We start from the raw sequence: 22,884 nt of genomic DNA on the forward strand, positions 1-22,884 counted from the left end.
CCTTAGTTTGTTTCTGAGATGAACTCATATATTTATATTATTTTCCTGATCATTACTTCTTAATGAGCTACTTGTTCTGAGAGGACTACTATACATTGTTTTAAAAACATTCCTCTATTCGATCTTCTTTTCACGTAATCTTTGCCAGCTTCTGCCACCTAGGTCTGATATTCTGCCTTGCCTTATCTCAGAAAAGTGGAAAGGGGGAGGAGTGCCTGGTAATTAAGTGCTTGGCAGGATTTTCTTTCATTTTTGTCTTCCATGGTGCAAGTGCTGTGGCTGCTCAAAGTCAGCTCAGTTTGAGATTTCTAACTATATTCATAGTTCTTACTTTATGACTATTATCTCCCCTTGGACATTTGAAATGCTTAATTCTATACCATTAATAAAAAAGTCTGTTGCATCTTCCAAACAATACCTAGGATCTTTTGAAGGAGATAAAATAGATAACAAATGTCATGATTTCTGTTTTTATTAGGAAAATCATATTCTAGGCTAGATCAAATACAACAAAAAGGTAGACTAATGTAAATGTATTACTCAAGATGTAATAGAAACATCCAGAGCATCTTTGGAAATACTACTGATGAATATCAGTGAGTGATCAGGTTGAACAGTTAATCCAGTAACAATGATTATAGCTTAAGAAGACTGATCACAGTACTTTGCAATAAACTGGCATTGTAACAACTGTTTCATGAATAACATAGTAGACAAAAAGTGATAAAATCCTGTTTCTAAATACATCTTTATCATTAAATTTAATATCATTTGGTGAAAAAACAGGCCTAAAACATAGACAAAAATATATCTAGTTGTACTTAGTTCAGATGTTTAACAATTTATGTTTGCTTATCTTTTCAGGAAAATTTATATATATATATATATATATATATATATATATATATAATAATATATATATATATATAATATATAATAATTATATATATATATAATATTATAATATATATATATATATATATAATATATATATATATAATATCATATATATATATATTATATATCATATATATATTATATATATATATCTATATATATATATATATATATTATATATCTATATATATATATAATATTATATATATATATTATATATATATATTATATTATATATATATATATATTATTTATATATATAATTTATATTATATATATATAGATATATATACTATATTATATAATAATATAAAATATAATATATCATATATATATATATATATATATTATATTATATATAATATCTATTAATATATATTATATTATATATAATATATATAATCATTATATATATATAATCATATATATATATAAATCATATATAATATACTATATATTATATATATATATATATATATCATATATATATATATATATATATATATATATATATATATATATATATATATATTATATATTATATATATATATATATATTTTTTTATATTTATGTATACAGATAGATAGATAGAGATATACATATATATATAAATATATATACATATATATATATATAATATATATACATATATATAAAATATATATACATAAAATCTATATCTATATGTATATCTATCTATCTATATATATCTATATATATTTATATATATAGATATATCTACATATCTATATCTATATATACATATATAGCTCTAAATATATTTACATATACCTAGATCTATATATATATATAGATATACAGATATATTATATATAAGATTTCATTATGTGTATATATATATTTCATCTTGGGAGAGCAGCAACATGATACTTCATTTTGTATAGCTGTAACAAAATCAAGCCTAAGTAATATGTATCCTGCCCTACGCTGCTTTGCGGGTGGCTTGGTAAAAGCACCAGAACTCCATGAAAGATGGCACATAATGGCTTGTACGTGTCAGAGTCACTGGGATGTCTTGGGCTTCGAACTGCTCCTCAAACATTTTTAGAGCACTTGCACACTGGATTCCAATGGCCTGAAAATTGTTGGAAAACATGATGACTACACAGATGATATGCTATTATTACACACAAATAAAATCATAACTAATCAATCATAACAAAAAGAAGAAACAACAACAGCAACTAAAGGGCACACTAACATGTGTCATATATTTTCCTGTGCCTGGCTTCACGCACTGCATCCCCAGACCAAGAATGGTGCGGAGGAAGTCCCACAGCTGCCCTCGAGGGGTGGGAGAGATGGGAACATCCGTGAGGTCTCCAAACACGTAGTCAAACTGTTTCCCCTCCTTTATGTAGTCCTTCATGTATGCAATGGCATCTCCTACAATTATCTGGAAAGGATGAAGAGGTGTGAAGTACTGTAGTATGATATAAAAAGAATATTTTCAAGGGAGAAACCAATTATCTGAGTTTTTTATACTGGTAATCAAACACTGGAAACACTACATTATAATATTCTGGTTTTATGCAATGATAAGATAAAAGCATTATAAGAAAACACTGGATAAAAACACTCCCATTTCATTTATCTGATTCTTAAATTCACTGAATGGAAACACTGTATATAATGTGAAAAAGGATTCTTGTTTTATCTGGATCTATTTCAATGAAAACTTTTCCCTGTTCTCTACATAAGCACCAGCACTTTAATTTTCACTTAAAATTCATGGACTGTATTTTCAGTTTTTAATTAACTGCACATTTTTTTCCCCCTTCCTTTCTTTCTTTCTCTAAAACACAAACAGGAGAGATATACATTAAACCTTCATCTTGTCCTGAGCTGCATAAAATTATACAGTATGCATGTGTACATATTACTCCCACCCCTGGGAATTTCAAAACACCTGCGACTATTGGTACAAACAGCTTGATTCACAGCACCTCTCCCTACATGACATGACAAATTGCATAAATAATGATCCAGGGTAGATAGATATTGCAATGTTGTGTATAATGGTTTACACACTTTGAATGTAAGCTATATCAACTAAACAATACTTCACCATGATATGTGAAAAAAGAAAAAAGGGAAGGGAGGGGAGGGAAGGGAAGGGAAGGGAAGGGAAGGGAAAAGGGAGAGAGGAAAAAATAAATAAATCAAAATCAGTCAACCTAAAATGAAGGTCTGTTATACTGTATAATAATACTACATAACTTAAAATAATAAAAAATAAATATGACAAACGAAGTAAGGAGGAAAAAATCCTGCTCTCACCTTGTAGTTCTCTCCATCATAGTTGTCCATGCAGGTGCCACACACTGACTTCATGTGCTTGCGACAAGCTTTCATCACAACGTCATCAATCTGTAACCAAGGGGAATCTCCTCACAAAATGCATCAAGAGGAACTACAAACATACCAAACTCTCTACTTCCTTCTCCCCCTCTTTGACAGTAATACCACTGATTACTTTAACAAGAGAATACTCTATCTTAAGGTTTCACCACCTTATACATATTTTACATTCAAGCCAAGAGTAGTGAACACACATAACCCCACAAGCCTTCCCTCATTGGCACTGGAATCTGGAACACCTTTTCAGCCAAAAGGACCACTCTTTATGATTTAAAGCTCACCAACTTCTGCAACTGTGCCCTGATCACTATATTCTGGGAATATTTCTGAACAGTAAACTGAATTGCCTTCTAGCAAAATAATAACACATTATGAACTCATCCTCATTGCATAGAGGAATATATGACTCATTCTGTACTAAGCCATAGTGTTCAATTATCAATTATGGTCCAAAATTTCAAGCCATTTGTGCAAGTCCACAAGCACATTCTTTGTTATATATTTGCAACATATATCTTTGGACTTTAATCTTCATATAAAAGTTTCACCTTTATAAATCTACTAATCACCAATTTTTAAAAATATTCACATCAATAATTCCCATTCTTATTATCTCTCTTGCCCTTCCCATCCCTCTCTTCTTGCCTTGCTCCTATATCAATCTCCCCCTTAAAAAATACTTAAAACCACTCTTCCTCACTCTCCTTCCCTATATAATTCCCATCGTCCATTCCTCCAGCCTCTTAACCTTATCCCTCCCCCACAACAAACAAAACTCCAAAGTTCTCACGTCAATCATGGTGACGAATTTGGGTTTCTCCTTCAGCAGCTCCCACAGGAGGGCCCCGTCACCTCCACCGAGGATCAGTATTTCCTTCCCTGCAAAGTCCTCATTGTCCTTGTTCATGAGACCGTGCGTGTATGGCAAGTCCTTCTCTGCAAGGTCTGTTTGAATGATGAAAATTTTGATAAGTAAATATGGGATTTTCAAGAGTGTTTTTTTCTTAAGTTTTATCCAAAGAGCCTGATGGGATGAGATAATGTAAAATTTTGAAAGTTTCAGTGTTTTAGCCATACTGAACCACACAGTGGGGTTCATGCAGAGTCAGCTGCACAAAGGACAAATTAGAAGATTAAGAAACATAAAATTATCCTGCTTTCTCTTCTCATGGTCACAGCATAAACAATGGTTAATGTGATGTGGCTAAATAGGATCTGTTTCTCTTCAATGACTGTAGCCAGGGCCCAACAAGTGCACCAGTTAATTACACATAACTTGGAGTGGGCACTCCCAACATGTGAAGACATTACCCTGGTACAAGGGATAGTCTGCCTTCATGAATGTTTAAGATTGGGAAAATTACTACTTGCTACACCAAAATATATTGTTGGAATACTATGAATGGCAAGGTCTGCTGAGATGGAAAACAGGAAAGTGTTGGCAGGTTTTAGATTTAAAAAGTTAGTTAAAATTTTATCACTACATAGAAAACATGATTGAGCAAGATTCAAAAACTTGAATATCAAAGAAACAAATAATACTTCATATCATGCATTTACCAACATATAAAAAAGAAATTATATATATATATATATATATATATATATATATATATATATATATATATATATATATATATATATATATATATATATTACCAACTGACATAGACTACAATGACAACAAAAAAATATATATGAAGAAAAAAAATTAGTCAACTATAATATCAATTATACATCTAATAACCAAAATATGAGACACTGATAACTCAAGGTTCTCTATACATAATTACAAAATCTTAAAACACTCAAATTCTTCCTTTAAAAATTCTCCTTACTTTGGAGGTCATCTAGGACCAATAGGTTTCCAAAACTCTTTGTGCTGTATATCTGCACCTTCTGGAATTCTGACTGCTCCTCGAAGACAATACCATCAACGTCATACTCAAGCAGCCTGTCATCTGCAAGTTGAAGTTCATTAGGTTATATTCAAATACACAGACACACATGCATCCTCCACACCCACACAAACAGTCAATAGTACTATTATTGCAACTCTCCCATCACCCTTTGTAGAGTAATCTCAACATAACTGCGCATCAGAAAGCATTAACACATTTCCTAACCTGAAGATGTAAAGTATGGGTTGACAGGAGGAGCCCTCTTGATTGCTGGCAAGACCTTAGCCACACTGCAACCAAACTTTGCCATCAGCTGCTTTTCCAAGGCCCTTCCATGCTGTGGAATTTGGGTAGCAAATTACAAAACAATGCCCAAATCATTATATATGGCAGTTTATAATCATATGTATAACTATAACCTGTCTCTTAATCTTGAACATTCTACTGACAAAACTGCATTAATCAAAATACATCAGTCATGACAAAATCAAACTCTCTTCTTACATTGAGATAAAAAGTATCACACTTGACTGTATTATGAAGAAATTCTAATGTAAACAAACAGTCACTACCATTTTACAAATAACACTTCAAAACACTAAAACTGATGTCTGTGTCTGACAGTGATGAGGTAGGAACTACTCTTACTGCTATTAATATGGAATATGAAGAGGGACCAAGCAAGAGAGAAAGAAAATGGAAGCAAGGAAAGATGCAAGAGAGAGAAAAGGGAAAGTAAGATTACAGAATATGAATGTATGGAAAGATAAAGTGAAAGAGAGAGAGAGAGAGAGAGAGAGAGAGAGAGAGAGAGAGAGAGGGGGAGGAGGAGGAGAGAGGGAGGGAGGGGAGGGGAGGGAGGAGGGAGGGAGGGAGGAGAGAGGGAGGGAGGGAGGGAGGAGGGAGGGAGGAGAAGAGGAGGGAGAAGGAGAGGAGAGGAGGGAGAAGGAGAGAGAGAGAGAGAGAGGAGGGAGGAGAGAGAGAGAGAGAGGGAGGAGAGAGAGGAGAGAGAGAGAGAGAGAGAGAGAGAGAGGAGAGAGGGGGACAGAGAGAGAGAGGGGGACAGAGAGAGAGAGAAGAGAGAGAGAGAGAGAGAGAGAGAGAGAGAGAGAGAGAGAGAGAGGGGGTAGGATAGTGGTGGCAAAAGAAAATACAGATCTTTGTATGTTATGCTCAAGCAAATTGGACCCTACCTCTCTGAAAAAGTAATATCTAAAAATAATAACATAGGGGTTGGGATTGACGCCTTGTTCCTTTTCAAGTGTTTAGACATGCTGGTAATGAATAGTGGGATATCATTTCATAATTTTAATATAAAAAGATCAATTTAAAAAGAAAAGAAAAAAAAAAAGATGCAAAATGTAGCACAAGTTAACCCATTGCCGACGGGTGGCATGTACGCACATGCCATGGCATGGCAGGACTATCTGCTGGGGGCATGTACGTTACAATCACGGCAAAATATTATTTTTCTGCCAGTGAAAGTGTGATTAAGTCGTTTTTAACACTTTCTCATTTTTACTATGGAAAAAAAAAAAAAAAAAAAAAAAAAAAAAGACGATTTCAACTCCATGATGCCTGACACTGCTTATTTTATTCAGACTATAGACTGAATAATGATCAACTATGGAGTCTATATAACAACAAAAATACCTTTCAGTCTCGATTTATTAGGAAATATGGCAAGTAGAGACTTTAGAAAATAATGAAAACTGAAAATACAACATATGCTCATAGTATTACGAAGAAACGGCATGGGATGCTGGTATTTGGCATGAGCGGTCGCGCATGCTAGGGCGACGATATAAGCCCCCGGCAGCGAAGCCTGGGCCACAATGAATACTACCCATCGGGAAAGGGTTAAGTTTGTTTTCTTGTTTTTATATATCTTATTTTTATCTTTAATATTCTTTGTAAATATTACTTTGTGCTTTAAGAAATTGTAAAAAGGCACTGAATAATTTATTTAATATTAATGACAAAATAACACAAATTCCAACTTCAATTTTACTATAAAATATATTTAAAATTGTTGTTCCAAACAACCCTTTTATTACAAACACAAATTTCATTTTAAAGATTTAGTTATACAAAAAAGAAGGAAAGAAAAAAAAGAAAAAAAATAAAATAAAAAATAAAAAAAAGGATAAAATACTTCTAAAATTTACCTATATCTTTAGGAAACCATCTCTGGGAACAATATGCATGTGATAACTGATGATTTACTGGTGCAGATTAAACCAACACAGAAATTTTATGTGAAATGCAAAAGGCAAAGTGATCTGACTGCTAATGAAATTAAATCTAGGAGTCAAGCAAAAATCCATGCATCTGGTCTGGCACTTACAGTCTGTTGGATGAGCGTTGGTAATAACAGAGATATTGCATTAATAACCACAACACGTTATCATCACCCCAGTAATAAAACTAAGTCTAAGTATTAAAAAAATAAAAAATAAATAAATGAAAATCATAACAAACCCATAATTTACTACATCCTACACTGAAAGTAACTACAACAATGAAAGGACATTTCTAAAGTACAGACATGCTTTATGTTATTTTGACTTCAGTATACAACTTTGGCATATCTTCAAATAAGTCTATGATTTATTAGTTTTAAAGTTCTACTTCTCTTTTACAAGATCTTTATTCAGTATTCAATAAGACTAATTTTATAAGTGGAATACATTACACAAGTGGCTCTCAAACCTAACAATTCTAAAATAACTATCATCAAAAATATCACCTCCAATGAATAAAACTTATAAACTCAAGTTGAAACATCACCACAGTAAACTTACATCATTAGCAATCTTGTGCTCGTTGACCTGGTCAGTGTAATATTCAACGGTTGCCGTGACAAGACCATTGGAGTAAAGCTTGACTGAGAGTGTCATGGTGTCAGAGGCATAGAGAGCAACAAAATTTCCACCTGGCACCTCACACACAGAAATCTGGAAGAATGTGGTGTACATCATTACCCTTCTGAGTAAAATGACATATACACAGTTTCATTATAGTAAACTGGAATTTCCCACAGCCAGATTACGTCAGTCCAGTAGACACCAGACTGATGCTGGGTAACCTTTCCCCATAAGCAGAACTGGCTTTGTAGGATTGTAAGTCAAGGGACACTTTTACATAGTTTGTCTAGTCTGTTCTGAATAATAGGCCAGTTTCTAATAATCAGACAGTTTATGAATGTTAATTATCCATTATTCAATATCAATCATCATAGATCAAAAAAGTCCTATAATGCTTTGAAAGAACAACATTCTACACACTTACTGCAAGAAGTCCATACCTTAAATTAACAATACTTCAAATTACAATGTTATTTTTTTTTTTTTTTTATACATGTGTGCATACATTCATGAAAACTTAATGGCATTTTTATTTAATTATTATACTAATAATAGATCTACTTCTTACTGCTTACCTCAGAAAGTGAGCCAGTGAAAGGCTCAATTAAAGGCAGCATGTCCTGGAGAAGTGTTTTCCTCTCAACTAAAAAACAAGTCTGGTATAAATACATGTACTTGCTTAACAGTAAAATATGGTTGTGTAAAAAAAAATATTGCCACTGCTAAAATGTAAATTGCAGATATATAAATATAAAATCTTCATTTCAGCTTTCTTACCAGGGTTGGAGATCTTTGCAGGATTGACCCTGAAGTCCACAGGAACAGAATGACCAGCCATTTTTACTCAGTAATTCTGAAAAAATAAGCATATCTAATATCTACAATCATTTGAACAGCAGCACCTAAAAACCTAATAAGCTGAACAGAAATTAAAATTTCCTCTGAGATAAAATTTGGAATTCTGACACCCATTTTCGAAATCTAAACAATATCGTCACTATAAATACGATTCCACCTGGCGACTTTCTGGTCGGCTGACAAACAAGCACAAACACAGGACCCTTTCTTGCCAAATGACCTTGAGATAATCACACACAATTGGACACGACAGAAAAGATCACCGCCACTTAATTATGGGTGTGTTCAATCAAGCCCTTCCGCTGTGTGACTGACAATAGCAAAATGTATCAACTAATGTTTATATGACTATAAAATAACATTGTAAAAAACAACCATGAGCACTAACATTAAACCGGGCATCACAACCCTCCTCACGCATGGTACCCAGACAAATCAAACACGAAAAAAAATACTCAATTCGATTATAACAACGCAATAAAAAACAACACCAAAGACACCGTAATATCACCATTTACCAACTTACTTTATCCTAAAGGAATGTCTTTAAAGGAACAGGTAATAAAGTGAGTATGATGAAGAGAAGAGTTCGCAGCATGTACTTTCCTCGACGCCTCGTTTGTGACTGTAAACAAACCCCTTGATTCTTAAGAGCATTCGAGTCTCAACGCCGTGCATTTGGGATTGAGTCAATTCACAACTTTTGATCACTATTAGGAAGAGGTATATTTTGCTTAAGTTCTATATAAGGCTTCAGGAGTGCCAAATGGATTTCATAAAAATATATATATATTCCCCCAGTTTGAATATCTGTTTTTAAAGAGAGACCCCATTTTAACTTTTTTCTTTCTTATAGAATTTATCCGCATTTCGTTACATTTTTATATAGATTAAGCGTTATATGGGAACACATGACCGTATATCTTTTTGTTTTAAATTTTTGTACATAGGAGTTGAATATGAACCCCGGGACCAACGTCGACAGTATAGAACATTTTACGGCTTCAAGTCTTTGCTTGTGCGGTGGCATAGTAACAAAGGTCTTGTGCCACTGCATAATGGATCTCTCTCTCTCTCTCTCTCTCTTTCTTTCTCTCTTTCTCTCTCTCTCTCCTCTTTCTCTCTCTCTCTCTCTTCTCTCCCCTCTCTTCTCTCTCTCTCTCTCTCTCTCTCTCGCTCTCTCTCTCTCTCTCTCTCTCTCTCTCTCTCTCCCCTTTCTCCTCTCTTCTCTCCCCTCTCTCCTCTCTCTCTCTCTCTCTCTCTCTCTCTCTCTCGCTATGTATATCTATATCTTTCTATCTATATCTGTCTGCCTACCAATACATATATATGTATGTGTGTGTGTGTGTGTGTGTGTGTGGTGTGTGTGTGTGTGTGTGTGTGTGTGGGGGTGTGTGTGTGTGGGGTGTGCGTGTGTGTGTGCGTGTGCGTGTGCGTGTGCGTGTGTGTGTGAGTGCATACGCTTCCTTCTTTATCGAACCGAAAACTTTGCTGCCGTTAATTCCTCTCCAAAAGTGAACGTTATCCCGGCCCTTCTCTGTGCTTCCAATTCCCCCTATTCATTTCGTAGCAGATAAGAGTGTTCTCGTTGTGTTATCTTGGGTATTTTCCATTCGAGTACATTTGTCTGTCAGGTGCGGCGTTGGGATCGTGTTGTCTCTTAGGGCGAAAATCGTTTATAGTTTATCGGAACAAGGCAGTATGGCTGTACGAGTTCTTAGTTAAGAATGAAAAGGGGATTTCCTTTTTTTCATAATGTTTGGGGTTAAAATGAGGGGCGTCAATTGGGGGAAGGGGACTGGGGGGTCAGTTCCCCCCCCCCAAGACTCTGTTTGTCCTCCTCAAGGTCTGTCTTCCCCCCCTTCCCCCCCTAGGGTCCCCGACCCCAACAAACCCTTTAGATAATTGATTTGTTCAGACATACAAAGCGAATAGACTGGTACAGCAACTGCCCCCCCCCCCCCCCGTCTACCCAATTATCACCCCTGGTTATCATCGATCTTTATATATCTTAATACTCTATATTTATATACAGGAATACTAGATTTACCTCTTAACCAAAAGGTTCAAGAGCAGATGCTTGTTTCTAAACATGTATGTAATTGTGATCACATCCGTATCACCAATACCACGGTACTCACTCCTTTTTCCGTAAAACTGTATTCAACAGGCTAATAGAACCTATGTTGATTTTAAAAATGTAATGTATCCGTGATCCCGCAAAAAAAAAAATATAGAGAAAATTTAAAATACCCCATAACATTTAGTCTATATTAGGCTTATCAGTAACCCAATAGGATTTTGCTTATGGCCAATTGAGTGTTAATCACCGTGCCCTCCCGTCCCCTACCCCTCCCCCCCAAAAAAAGGCCAATTGTGCTCACTTCGCTCACCGACCAACACCCCCACCCCCCTTGCTCTCCCCGAGTAAATGCTGGAATGACGCCTCTGGTTGTAATGATAATAGTGATTTAAATGGCTCTGCTTCCATAGCAGATATATTGTTATAAATTAAACGGATAATGATGTCAATTTGTAACTGTAGAAATGATAGTTATAATGATGATGATGATGGATGATGATCATGATAAGGATGGTAATGATGATGATGATGATGATGATGATGATGATGATGATGATGATGATGATGGTGATGATGATGGTGTGATGATGATGATGAGTGATGATGAGATGAGATGATGATGATGATGATGGATGAGTGATGATGATGATGATGATGAGAAATAATAATAATAATAATAATTATTATTATTATTATTATTATAATCAAGATGCTGCTGCTGCGCTGCTGATGTGATGATGATGATAATAATAATGATAATGATCATGATCATGAAGATAATGGTGATGGTGGTGATGATGATGATAATAATGATGATGATGATCATAGCAGTATTGATAATAATAATAGTAATATAGTAGTAGTAGTAGTAGTAGTAGTAGTAGTAGTATACTACTACTAGTAGTAGTAATAATAATAATAATAATAATAATAATAATAAAGACGGTGATGATAATGATGATGATGATGATGATGATGATGATGATGATGATGATGATGATGATGATGATGATGAGGATGATGATGATGATGATGATGATGATGATGATGATGATAATAATAATAATAATTATTATTATTATTATGATAATAATAATAATAATAATAATAATAATAATAATAATAATAATAATAATAATAATAATAATAATAATAATAAAACATTACTACAATTCTATACACAATAATAATTATTCAACATAATGAAATACAATAAAATACATTCGAAACACCATAGCACGATTTGCAAGGAATCCGCATTTGACAGGTCGGAGGCGGCCGGGGAGAGGCTAGCCAGAGCCTTTCATGCTCAGCCGCCAAAACTTGAAACGCCTTAGGCTCGCGTTTCAACTTTAGGGGGTTAACGGTAAATACTTCCTTATACGCGGCTGATACTCCTTTGCCATTATCATTTCAAACCTTATGGAAAACTTTACCTAGCTCAGAGGTAAATGCGACATTTTAATAACTTTAGCCGAGACAGATTTGAAACGATCGAAAGTAAGGAAAAAATAATAAATTTGAAATTGGCGCTCGATGCAAGCCCCGCCCACTTTCCCCGCCCCGCCCCCCCGGACCTCCCTCCTTCGTCCAGAAGCGATGGCGTCGTCCGCACGCCCGGCCAAACTTCACGTTACGTCCAAGCTCGCCAGTCAAACGAAGGAGCTCGTCCTGAACGTATTCGAGTATTTTAATAAAGGTGAGAGTGAGTCCGTGCTAGACGTGGCGAAGAAGACTTCCGAGGCGACGCGGGTATCGGAGCGAGCGGTGCTGCAGATCAGAGCTCAGGCCAAGAGGAGGGCCCCGATCCGGCCCCGCTCTTGCCCCCAGCGAAGGGCTCCCAAGCGCGCGACGATCGGCGACGTGGACAAGGGTGCTTTGCGGAGGGCTATCCTCGCCATCTACGAAAGGGGGGACATGCCAACCCTCAGTGCGCTGATGGAGACGGTGAAGGAGCCGCCCCTGAACTTCAAGGGGAGCAGATCAAGCCTTTGGCGCTTGATGCAACACATGGGGTTCAGGTACAAGAAATTTTACAAAAACTGTGCTATGCTGGTGGAACGGTCATGCGTCGTAGCTGCCAGGAGCAAGTTCGTAAGGGAGCTGAGGACCAACCGATGCAGCGAGAGCCCCAGACCAGAAATTTACCTTGACGAGACCTGGATTAACCAGAACATGAAGGCCGACCAGGACTGGACCCACAAGGAAGGACTCGTGGGAGCCCGAACGCGATGCATGAAAGGCGGAACGTACATAATCGTCCATGCAGGGAGTTCCGAAGGCTTTGTAAAGGGCGCGATGTACATATACAAATCCAGGATGGGAAGAAAAGGGGATTACAGCGACACAATGGACAGCTGCGCATTCAAAAAGTGGTTTCAGGAGCAACTATTGCCGAACATCCCTCCCAGATCACTCATCATTATGGACAACGCCCCGTATCACAACATGGAGCTCTACAAAACCCCTTCAATCAGTTCGGGAAAAGAGGAAATCACCAAATGGCTAACAGATAACTCGATTCCCCACGATTCCTCTCACACCAAAGCTGAACTTTTCCAGCTGGTAAAACTGCACAAGGAAGATACCCATCGCTATGTGACGGACGAACTCGCCGCTGCCGCTGGGCACAAGGTCCTCCGCCTTCCTCAGTATCACAGCCAGTTTAATCCCATTGAGCTTGTTTGGGTTCAGATCAAGGACGAAGTCAAGAAGAATTCGGATAACTGGCAATATTTCAACAAACTTGGAGAGCTTATATTTCAGGCCATTAATCATGTCACTCCCGATGACTGGAGGAAATACGTGCAACAAACACGGGAGCTTCAAGATGAATACAGCAAAAAAGACCAAGCCTTTGAACACATGTACGAGACATTTTCTACAGAACTGACCGATTCTGACTCCAGTAGCGATGAAAGCGATACGGATTCCTGAAATAAAGATCCCCAGTCCCGAAAAAAAGGGAAACGCAAATAATTAACACAAGAGACACAAAAACTGGGGGGAAAGGGGTGTAGACGTGATCCGCCTCCTCGTGGTGCACCCAGGAAACGTCAATGAAGACGGCTAAATGGATCATATAATTACTGATTGCTGCAAGTTGATTATTCTTAAAATTAAATAAAACCACTTCTCTTTAACTTCTTCCTTCCTACCCATCCACCCTCTTATCCACCAAGCCACCCACTTATCCTCCCTATCCATAGCTAAAACTCTCCAGCGTTAATAAAACTGCACTAAGAGAGGATCCAGGAGAGAAGGAGAGGAAGAGGGTAGGGGTGAAGTGAGAGAAGATGAGATAAAATAATAATAATAATAATACGAGAGAAAAAAGAAAGAGAGAGGGGGAGAGAGAGAGAGACAGGCAAAGAGAGATGTGGGGGGGGATATCTAAGGAGAAAGACAAACAGAGGGGTAGATAGCTGCACAGATACAGATACTATATAGAGACAGTATGCAATATATTAGTGCAAGGAAAAATTACGTAGTACAAATAATTGTAGGTCAAACTCAGACTAAGATATAAGAATGAAATCATCCACTATGACCCTCTCTAAAACTAATCTAATGAAGGTGCTTACAGATATCCAGAACAAGTACACAACAGTTGTGGTATCATGTCGAGTACAAATGTTTCACCGTTTTAAAAGAAAGGCAGCTAGATATGCCAGTCCCACCCATCGCAGTTTATTCGTGATGATCACCCCCCCTCCCATCACTATAGTAAGTATATCCCAATCTCTTACCTTGGCAAGAAGTTTGGAAGCCCCTTGTAAAAAAAAAAAAAAAAAAAAAAAAAATCTAATAAACTTTTTTTATTCACATCTGAAATGAAAAACGCATGAATGCAATACACAATGAATTTTAAAAGATTATCAGCATATGGAGGCCCTTTGACACGATCTGCCGCCTTGCCCACAACCCACCAAACCCCGCTTTTCACACATTCCAGCTACAGACTACAACCCCCACTTCAAAACTTTTCTCTATAACCGTTGGCAATCTTTCTGGTCCCTTTGGTCGGTCCCATGCCACCAGAACGGACGCTAGGAAACTGCCCGTTTATGAATAGGCCACACCCAACTCGCGCATTCATGCCTCATGTCACACTCCAACCCACCTCTATGCTTCTCATACAATGTTCCTCTTTCAGTCCCACATAGCCTACTATCCTACTTTACTGAAGTCCGTACCCTCGCTTTTCCTTACTTGTCCTATCTTCCCTGACACTCACGGAATATTTTTTTAAATTAACAGCCTGTTCTTCCTCATACGTACAATAGCCATCATATGATCTAATCACCCTATGTCCTTAACCCTTCCCCTTCTATCCATCCTTATCCTACCCCATTTACTCCCCCTCTTTCTACACCTTTCACTACCATACTATCATACAATGCCGTATGACTGTTGAAATCTAAGACATTTTGTTCTGATAAAAACCCTTCCAATACAATACTTTACCATAAAGCTATATGACCTTTGATGTCTAGCACATTTATTTATTCAAAACGTTAAACAGTAAACTTTCAGTAAATTTTCCTTAACTTATAACTTAACATTTAAGCCTCTATGGAAATCTGGCCCTGCCTACGCCATCACCCCCTTATAGCCGTGACTGTCATCTTTTGAGATACAGTTATTACTAGTTATGAATGATGAATTATGAATAATGGTGCCATTATATAGAGGACAAGAACATTTTATGAGAAGATTCCAATGTATTGATAAATGAGAGATAATTATAAGTAGGTAATGTAGGTGAGATAAGATTCAGTTTAATTCGACGTCAAAATGTTCAAATTGTTTCATGGCCCTCAGAAAGTGCCCATACACTGACAGGTGAACATCAGGTACAATAGATTATTAGGAAGTACCATAGGAAATGTGTATTTTTCTCCTGGCTGTGAAGGGACAGATACTTTATGGGCAAAAGGATGAGTCTTACATCTGATCCTTGTACAATGTAAAACTTTCGGTACCTGATCAAATTTCATGTGGAGACAGATGAAGTGCCAGGTTAGGGGAGATAAGGCCTTTCTACATGTGTCTACTTAGCTGATAAAATAGGCAAATTTCTCTTATTTGAAAAAAAGAGCGTTATGGGTTAGGCCGAACCTTCTAATCTTTGAGGACAGTCATATGAATTATCTCTGCAATGGTCTCCCATACGTAGTGAATATAAGTCATCGTTTCATATATGTTCCTAATATACAAGATACTGCCGTAGATTTGAGACTTACTGGGGTCATAAGCATTCGTTGCTGTAATCTGTTACTCAGGACACTGATGGAAGGGCAAAGGGGCGGCATATGGAAATCAATAAGATTATTAAATGGCACGGCGAGAATGCACCAAGCAACAGTTAGCTTCTACAGAATAACCAGCCCAGTCTGAGCGATTCTCAAGTATTTCAGCTTTCTTGTTGATATAATTTATTTCAGGAAGAATAGACAAAAAAAAAGAAAAGTACCAGCAGGTCATTGAGAAGACATTAGTAGTCAACAATAGAACTAGATATAAGTATTTATATAGACCTTGGAGCTGGCGAGGAAGATGGAAGAACGGTATAAATGCTATGTTCACATTCCTGAACTCCTCTAAATAATTGTGTAAATAAGATATATGCTGCAAGTTTTAAGATATTTTTGAGTTGTTGGTTACATGAATCTGGGATGACCATCTGGACGTCTCAGTATTCCTCAAACGCCCATGTCTTTTTTCTTTCTTTCTTTCAAAATTTACAAATTCAACAGCAGGGGTGATGAAATAGGTTTTAATTCCGGAATAGATAACTACTATACAGTTAGACATTATTCATTACCGTAACTGTTTGTTACCCCCCCCCCCCCCCCCCCCCCCGCCCATGAGTTTTGATATGCAAATTTTATCTTGATGCTAATGGCTTTTTTAGAAATATTTTCTACTCCTCTGTCGTGCATGGTTTTCCCCAAATCCCAACCAGTTAACCGAAAACCCCTCAAAATCCACTCGCTCCGTAGCAGTCTTCGCTAGACGAACTCGCTAGCATAGCGCAAAAATGCTCAAAATTAGCGGTTTTCGCTATTTATCGATGTAAACAAACCGAGAGGAGAGAGAGAGAGAGAGGGAGCTGGATGCTGTGTTTTTCTTCCCACAATTGGCATTATTCCTGCGTTTTTTTGCCCACGAATTAGATCAGAACGAGAGAGAAACGATGCCGACTGACGACGAGTTATCTAAGTGAGTCTAAAGAGGGAGATTGTAGGTTTTACTGGGGAAATGAAGGGGGATTTATGGCCATCTTCCGTAATCACTTGGCCAAAAATGCTTGACTTTGGTTTATGAATGGAATAGGGATACATATTTCTGATGCTTACAGTTAAAGGGGAGTTCTGATAAAAGTGAAAGTCAGACATTCAGCAAAGGAAATATTATTATTTTTATTTATTTATTTATCTATTTTATTTTTGTATTGTGGGTTTTTCTTCCATTTATTTATTTAGTTTTTAGTTTCACGCTGCCAATTTTTATTCCTTGTTTCAGATTACTCATGGTGTGACATGCATGAGTCTCTTATTTTCCATTGTACATGATATAAGCCTAAAGAAAATATTGATTATGAAGGAACTGCACCCTCCTTAGACTAAAAGCCCGTTACTCCGTCCTCTCCTGCGGATCCAAAAACACCGCCTTGGAGCTTCACCCTTAGACTCTTACCGAATGGCTGTATTTCCCGACTGGGGGCTCGTCTCCTGGAACTTCACCTGATCACTGTGGGCTTATTATGATGCATGGCATTATCATCTATTTTCTTTATTTATGATGTTATTCTTAGCCTGTGCAGATTATTTCATGTATCAGCAAGTGTAGTTCTTTGCTTTCTTTATGATAATGTCATTATATTTTCTTGCAAATGTCTACCAAAATATTGCATGTTGCACATGTTTCCTATTATCAACTTGTGGAGGAAGTACCATGTATGAAATGTGTCTAATTTTTTTTTTGTGCTATCAATTATGGCAAAATTTACCTTGTGCCATATGGCTGTGTGAAACTGAAATTATACCCAACAACATATATGATAAATTATTACTGAAATTACAGTGCCTACATAACTATTTGGTTAAAGGTTTCAGTTTCACACATATGGCACAAGTTCAACTTTGTAATGGATAGAATGACAGAAAGTATGACACTTTTCATCTATGGTACTTCCCTTGCAAGTTGATAATAAGAAAGTTGTGCAACATGTAATACTTTTGTACACATTTACAGGAAAATCTAATGATACTATCATAAAGAAAGGAAAAACTACACTCACTGATACATGAAATAATCTGCTACGGTAAATGATAATGTCATTACTGATGAAAATAGGTTGTGACAAATGTAGCAACCTATAGATGCACAGTGGGTGTATCTTTGATAGTGATTGTGGGTTTATTTTAAACAATGGTGTTGTCTCTTGTGTTCTTCAAGAGGCTTATATTGTTTTTTCTTTATTTCCATGCTGCTCCTATTTCCAAAATGGAATGTGGAGAATACCATGTAAACATTTTAGTTTGTACTAAACATGTAACTTTTTTTGCAGCCACTGCATATATATAGAAATAAAGAATAAATGCTATGTTCGAGATTGACTGTGTTTATATTTTTATTATATTTTTTAAAAAGGTATATAGTATCTTTTCAGCAATTATACTTTAATTTTGTTATAGGATAGGTATAGGTTAGGCAAGGCCAGGCTAGGCTTTGCTAAACTAGATTAAATTAAGCAAGATTAGGGAGGCCAGGCTAGGCTTAGCTAAACTTATGCAAGGCTAAGAACTGATGTAACTTATAGTTATATCCTAAAAAATGAACATGAATAATATTAGTGTCATATTTGTGGCTTGCCAAGTTAGAATTACTTCTGATTTTCCTATAGGGAGTGTAATGTATAACAGAAAATAATTTCTTTTTGTTAACATCATAATTAGAAATATCATGGTTATGTAAATTAAAGGTATAGTTAATATTTACTTCTACTTGCTTTCCAACAGGCTGGCGGAGGAGGCCTTACTGCGAGAAGCGAAGAGAGGAGCACAAAGGGCTGAAACTTGTGGGCCATCGGGATGGTTGAAAAATAGACTTCCTTCAACGAATAAAACCTTCCTTCATAACACAATTTTAGGTGAGATTCATCTTACTGGATGAGTGTTTCCATGATTGATAACAGCAATGATTATAATAGTTATCTATGATAGTAAGTGAAATCAAATATGTTAGTTTGGTTGAATAAGTGATATTATTTGTAATGATTAGTTGATGAGGATAAACATTAATAATAAAGAGGTATGTGACAATAGCAGGAACAGTGATAGTGATCACTTCCTTTCCTTTCCTTGCAGGAGCGTTGGCATCGAACAAAGCTAAGGAGAGGAAGGAAAAAAGTCAGAGTGAGCGAGGAAAGAGAAAGAGAGAACAAGAAGAAAAGGAGAGGAACACATATAAAAGACTTTATATACATGCAAGCACCAAGACAAAAGCTTCACTTGCAAACACAAGCAGAAAAGCTGCACAGCATGAAGAAGGCAGTAGAGAGGCCAGAGATAAAAATAAAAATGAAAAGTTGATGGTGTGGAGCGAAAATGGTTTGGAAATTTCATCGAGCAACAGAAGCACCGAAAAGAAGAAATCAAAAGACAGTAAGAGCGCTATAAAGAAGGACAGATCAAAAATTTTATCGAGAAATATTAATTTTGTCTCAAGTACTTTGGAGGATGAGACTGAAACATAGTGAATATGAAACCTTGTGAAAACCCATCCCCTATATACAAAATATTTTTAATATATGAATAAATTTTCTACCATTATCCATTAGTGAATAGAAGTGTTTTTTCGAAGTGTAACAGGGAATAAAATCACGTAAACCGATTGAAACATATTTTTGAAGTGAGTGCACATACAATATATTTCTCTTGGATATTATGTTCCACACGAGAACCAATTTTTCGGGGAGTTTTATGTGTGCAAACAACCAAGATTAAAGTGGTACGTGAGGAAAAACTGGCTCAGAAATAACCCTAGTCTTCAAACCTTCACGATCTGGAGTCACGTAAAGCTGCAGTGTCCAGTAAGGTAAGATATGTAGGGAGAGACAAGGAGATGTGATATTTCATTTACCTTCTTTTCTTCACACTGACTTATTCTGCGTGAACATAATTTCCACTCTTTTTTGTGTTTTGGTTCAAAGGTTATGTTTATTGATAAGTTTAACTGATACCATAGAGAATAATGTAAACTTTGATACCATTTTAACATGAACAGAATTTTGACGGGAGATTTTCTGTCACTTATTCTACTCACATAATAACTTTGTAATTTATATGAAATCAGAATATTTCTTTAGTTACCCTGTTTTGTCTAATTGTTAGTTATTGAAAGGAAGATGATTTGTGAAATATATGTTATTATAATTATTGTTATTAGTCTCTTTATTCACCATTTCAGCTCAAGTGTTCTGCCATTAGCATCTTGAAAATCTTGAGCAGCACAAAAACTGCAGTGAGCCAAACAAATGTGTTCCAAACTGTCAGGAGAGGATTTATTTATTCAGTAAAGGCTGAATAAGGTGTGCACAAAAGCCCATTTTACGCTTGTCCAAGGTGATCTTCCCAAGGCACACAGTAGCAAAGGTAATCTAATATTTTGCACTTGATGCTGGGATGTGATGTCCAGTGTGATTTTAGCCTATTAATTTTACATACCCATTGATAATTCCACAAGCTTGGTCATTAAGGAGTCTGTTTTTTAATACCAGTCCTAACTGACCTCATCTGTTTATCCTTTTCTTTGATTTTTGGGAAGATTTTTTTTTCTTATTGCTATTGATATTGATAACAACATAATAATAATCCCAATGTCAGTGATGGTGATGATTATGATAATGGTGATGATAGTGGAAATGATAATGGTGATGATGATGATGATGATTGATGATGATGATTGATGATGATGATTGATGATGATAAGGGTATTAATAACATCAGTATTTTTTTCTCATAAATTCAAGAAATAGGGATATCAGGTGAGGTCAGGTAGACCTACTAATTTATTCCTTGGTGACTAAGGGCTTGTAGAGCTGTGGAAACAAAATTTACTAAGCAATATTACAGTGGACAGTTCAGTTATGTGGCATCATTGGGTAAATTATGCTGTCAGTTTCTCTAAAATTCAGTTTATATGGAAATACAATTCTTGAATGTTCATTAAAATAATAATTAGTGATCATTTGATTAGGACCTTCATAGAATTATTTTTTTTTTCTAAACAGGTAGTCCAGTTACTTAAGCTACAAGTGCTTATTTCCTTTGATTGTGCAGATGCTACTCAGGGTATATACAATGCAAGAGTACCCAGGCTAATGATAACATATGTCAGGAGCCAGTGAAGTTACCAACAGGCAGTGCTTTGACCTTGGAGATCAGGGATTGCTTTTGTGAAATGCATGGCCTGCATGGATGTTGCACATGGGACTCTAGAGCAGCAAAGAGATCACTATCACCACTGATGTCCTTCACAGCATGGCATTCAGCAGAATGTTTCCCCTGCTAGAGGGAATTGATGGCCAACACTCAGATGGAAAGGCAGTAATATCTCAAATTTAACAGACTAGCTATGTATGGCATGATGTACATGCCATGTCCACTGTAATTTTAGTTTATTTATGTGTTCATGTGTAATAAACCTACTTCAATCAGTGACCAAGATCTCAAAGGAACACTTGGAACAGCGTGAAGGTTCTTGCCATTTGATGACAGCTGCTGGAACATCAGCAACAGAATTGCTGCTTTGCATGTGGTCACGAGAGACATTTAAGGTTATTGTTTATGGTGGCTCAGTACTTGTGGAGCCATCTGTGAGCAACAAAATTCACCAAAACTACAGTGGACAGTACATGTACCTGTGATTGATGGGTTAGGTAGAGAACCCATATAAGGGAAGAGAGGAATGCTGAGAGAGGTATTGGTAGCAAATTTTTCTAGATTCACGTCCAGATATAGTATGTTATTCCTGTGGCACTGTACTGTGCTGCTACATTGTTTTGAATTCTTTACTGAGTATTATTTTATACTGAGTTTGAATACTGAAAATTTTTATAAAAGGATTGTTATCTAATACTTAATTCTTTTATATATTTATATAATACTCTATTTTAAAGTTTTATTACTATTTCAACTTAATAAATTGATATGAAGAAACAAAAACTTATGACAATTGACTGCTTGTATTCAACTGCATATTTGGTCTTAGAACTGGATTATAATAAAATGACAAAAATATAAATTATTGAATGTATGTGTTCCTTTCCTGCATTCCTTTAGTATGAACAGAATCTTGTGGTTTGTTGATTGCATTTCAGCTGTATATATATTTAAAGCCCTGTTTTGTTTTTCTGTTCCTAACTCCATGAGGTAACTGGTGTTTCACTCCTAGTTATTTTTTATTTATTGAAAATTTTCTGGTGTGTTAACATCTAAGGTCATTTAGCAGCTATTCAGAATACAGTGATAGTCCCCAGGTAAGGAAGTTTTTTGTTCATAAGGTGATGTTTGTGGATTTCCAGAATCATTAATGGACAGAACAAATAAATGTGCTAGACATCAAAGGTCATACAGTATAATGAAAAGTATTGTGGCAAAAAGGATAAAAACGAGTGAATGATTAGGATAAGTGGGATGAAGAAGAGAAGGAAAAGGAAAGAAGAAGACCAAAAGACAAAGGCCTCAGTCTCCATCTCTTAAGCACCCCCATGACAACAATGAGCAAAGGATTGGGGGATCACTCCTTAGTTACACGTCGTCTTCTGATCATGATTATATATTTATTGAAAAATTCTTGCTGTGTCAGCATCTAAGGTCATTATCA

The 22,884-nt window shown here is 36.1% G+C and overlaps 3 protein-coding genes across 5 annotated transcripts; 2 read left to right on the top strand and 1 right to left on the bottom strand.

The window, feature by feature from the left end:
- Positions 1-1,687: 1,687 nt before the first annotated feature.
- LOC119597196 (spermine synthase-like) lies at positions 1,688-9,574 on the bottom strand. 2 transcript variants are annotated; one of them, XM_037946720.1, is made up of 11 exons: positions 9,433-9,574; positions 8,826-8,901; positions 8,624-8,691; positions 7,986-8,138; positions 7,529-7,531; positions 5,407-5,518; positions 5,119-5,241; positions 4,071-4,225; positions 3,200-3,289; positions 2,121-2,315; positions 1,688-1,994 (listed from the first exon to the last, which is right to left on the bottom strand). In XM_037946720.1, the coding sequence occupies exons 2-11, from the start codon at positions 8,884-8,886 to the stop codon at positions 1,842-1,844; spliced, it is 1,113 nt and encodes a 370-aa protein (XP_037802648.1). In that variant the 5' UTR covers positions 8,887-8,901; positions 9,433-9,574; the 3' UTR covers positions 1,688-1,841. The 2 variants fall into 2 exon arrangements, with proteins under 2 accessions (XP_037802648.1, XP_037802649.1); XM_037946721.1 differs by lacking the exon at positions 7,529-7,531 and having other exon boundaries at positions 1,690-1,994.
- A 3,014-nt stretch (positions 9,575-12,588) lies between these two features.
- LOC119597448 lies at positions 12,589-14,305 on the top strand. The gene has a single exon (XM_037947020.1). It carries the CDS (start codon positions 12,589-12,591, stop codon positions 13,924-13,926), a length of 1,338 nt encoding a protein of 445 aa, XP_037802948.1. The 3' UTR covers positions 13,927-14,305.
- Positions 14,306-17,078: 2,773 nt separating this feature from the next.
- Positions 17,079-22,399, top strand: LOC119597269 (protein POLR1D-like). 2 transcript variants are annotated; one of them, XR_005230817.1, is made up of 6 exons: positions 17,079-17,214; positions 17,518-17,747; positions 19,017-19,147; positions 19,365-20,094; positions 20,467-20,651; positions 21,290-22,399. XR_005230817.1 is itself a non-coding variant. In XM_037946803.1 (5 exons), the coding sequence occupies exons 1-3, from the start codon at positions 17,189-17,191 to the stop codon at positions 19,751-19,753; spliced, it is 546 nt and encodes a 181-aa protein (XP_037802731.1). In that variant the 5' UTR covers positions 17,079-17,188; the 3' UTR covers positions 19,754-20,094; positions 20,467-20,651; positions 21,290-22,399. The 2 variants fall into 2 exon arrangements, 1 of the variants encoding a protein (XP_037802731.1); XM_037946803.1 differs by lacking the exon at positions 17,518-17,747.
- Positions 22,400-22,884: the final 485 nt, after the last annotated feature.

Source organism: Penaeus monodon, chromosome 39 (assembly GCF_015228065.2).
Source record: "Penaeus monodon isolate SGIC_2016 chromosome 39, NSTDA_Pmon_1, whole genome shotgun sequence".
Classification (NCBI taxonomy): Eukaryota; Metazoa; Arthropoda; class Malacostraca; order Decapoda; family Penaeidae; genus Penaeus; species Penaeus monodon.

Excerpts from the sequence above, each read along its gene's own strand:
- LOC119597196 (XM_037946720.1), bottom strand. The coding sequence starts at position 8,886 with ATGGCTGGTCATTCTGTTCCTGTGGACTTCAGGGTCAATCCTGCAAAG. Across the intron at positions 5,242-5,406 it reads CCCATACTTTACATCTTCAG|ATGACAGGCTGCTTGAGTAT; the intron begins GTTAGGAAATGT and ends TTCAACTTGCAG. Across the intron at positions 2,316-3,199 it reads ATGATGGAGAGAACTACAAG|ATAATTGTAGGAGATGCCAT; the intron begins GTGAGAGCAGGA and ends CATCCTTTCCAG.
- LOC119597448 (XM_037947020.1), top strand. The coding sequence starts at position 12,589 with ATGGCGTCGTCCGCACGCCCGGCCAAACTTCACGTTACGTCCAAGCTC.
- LOC119597269 (XM_037946803.1), top strand. The coding sequence starts at position 17,189 with ATGCCGACTGACGACGAGTTATCTAA. Across the intron at positions 17,215-19,016 it reads ACTGACGACGAGTTATCTAA|GCTGGCGGAGGAGGCCTTAC; the intron begins GTGAGTCTAAAG and ends GCTTTCCAACAG. Across the intron at positions 19,148-19,364 it reads CCTTCATAACACAATTTTAG|GAGCGTTGGCATCGAACAAA; the intron begins GTGAGATTCATC and ends CTTTCCTTGCAG.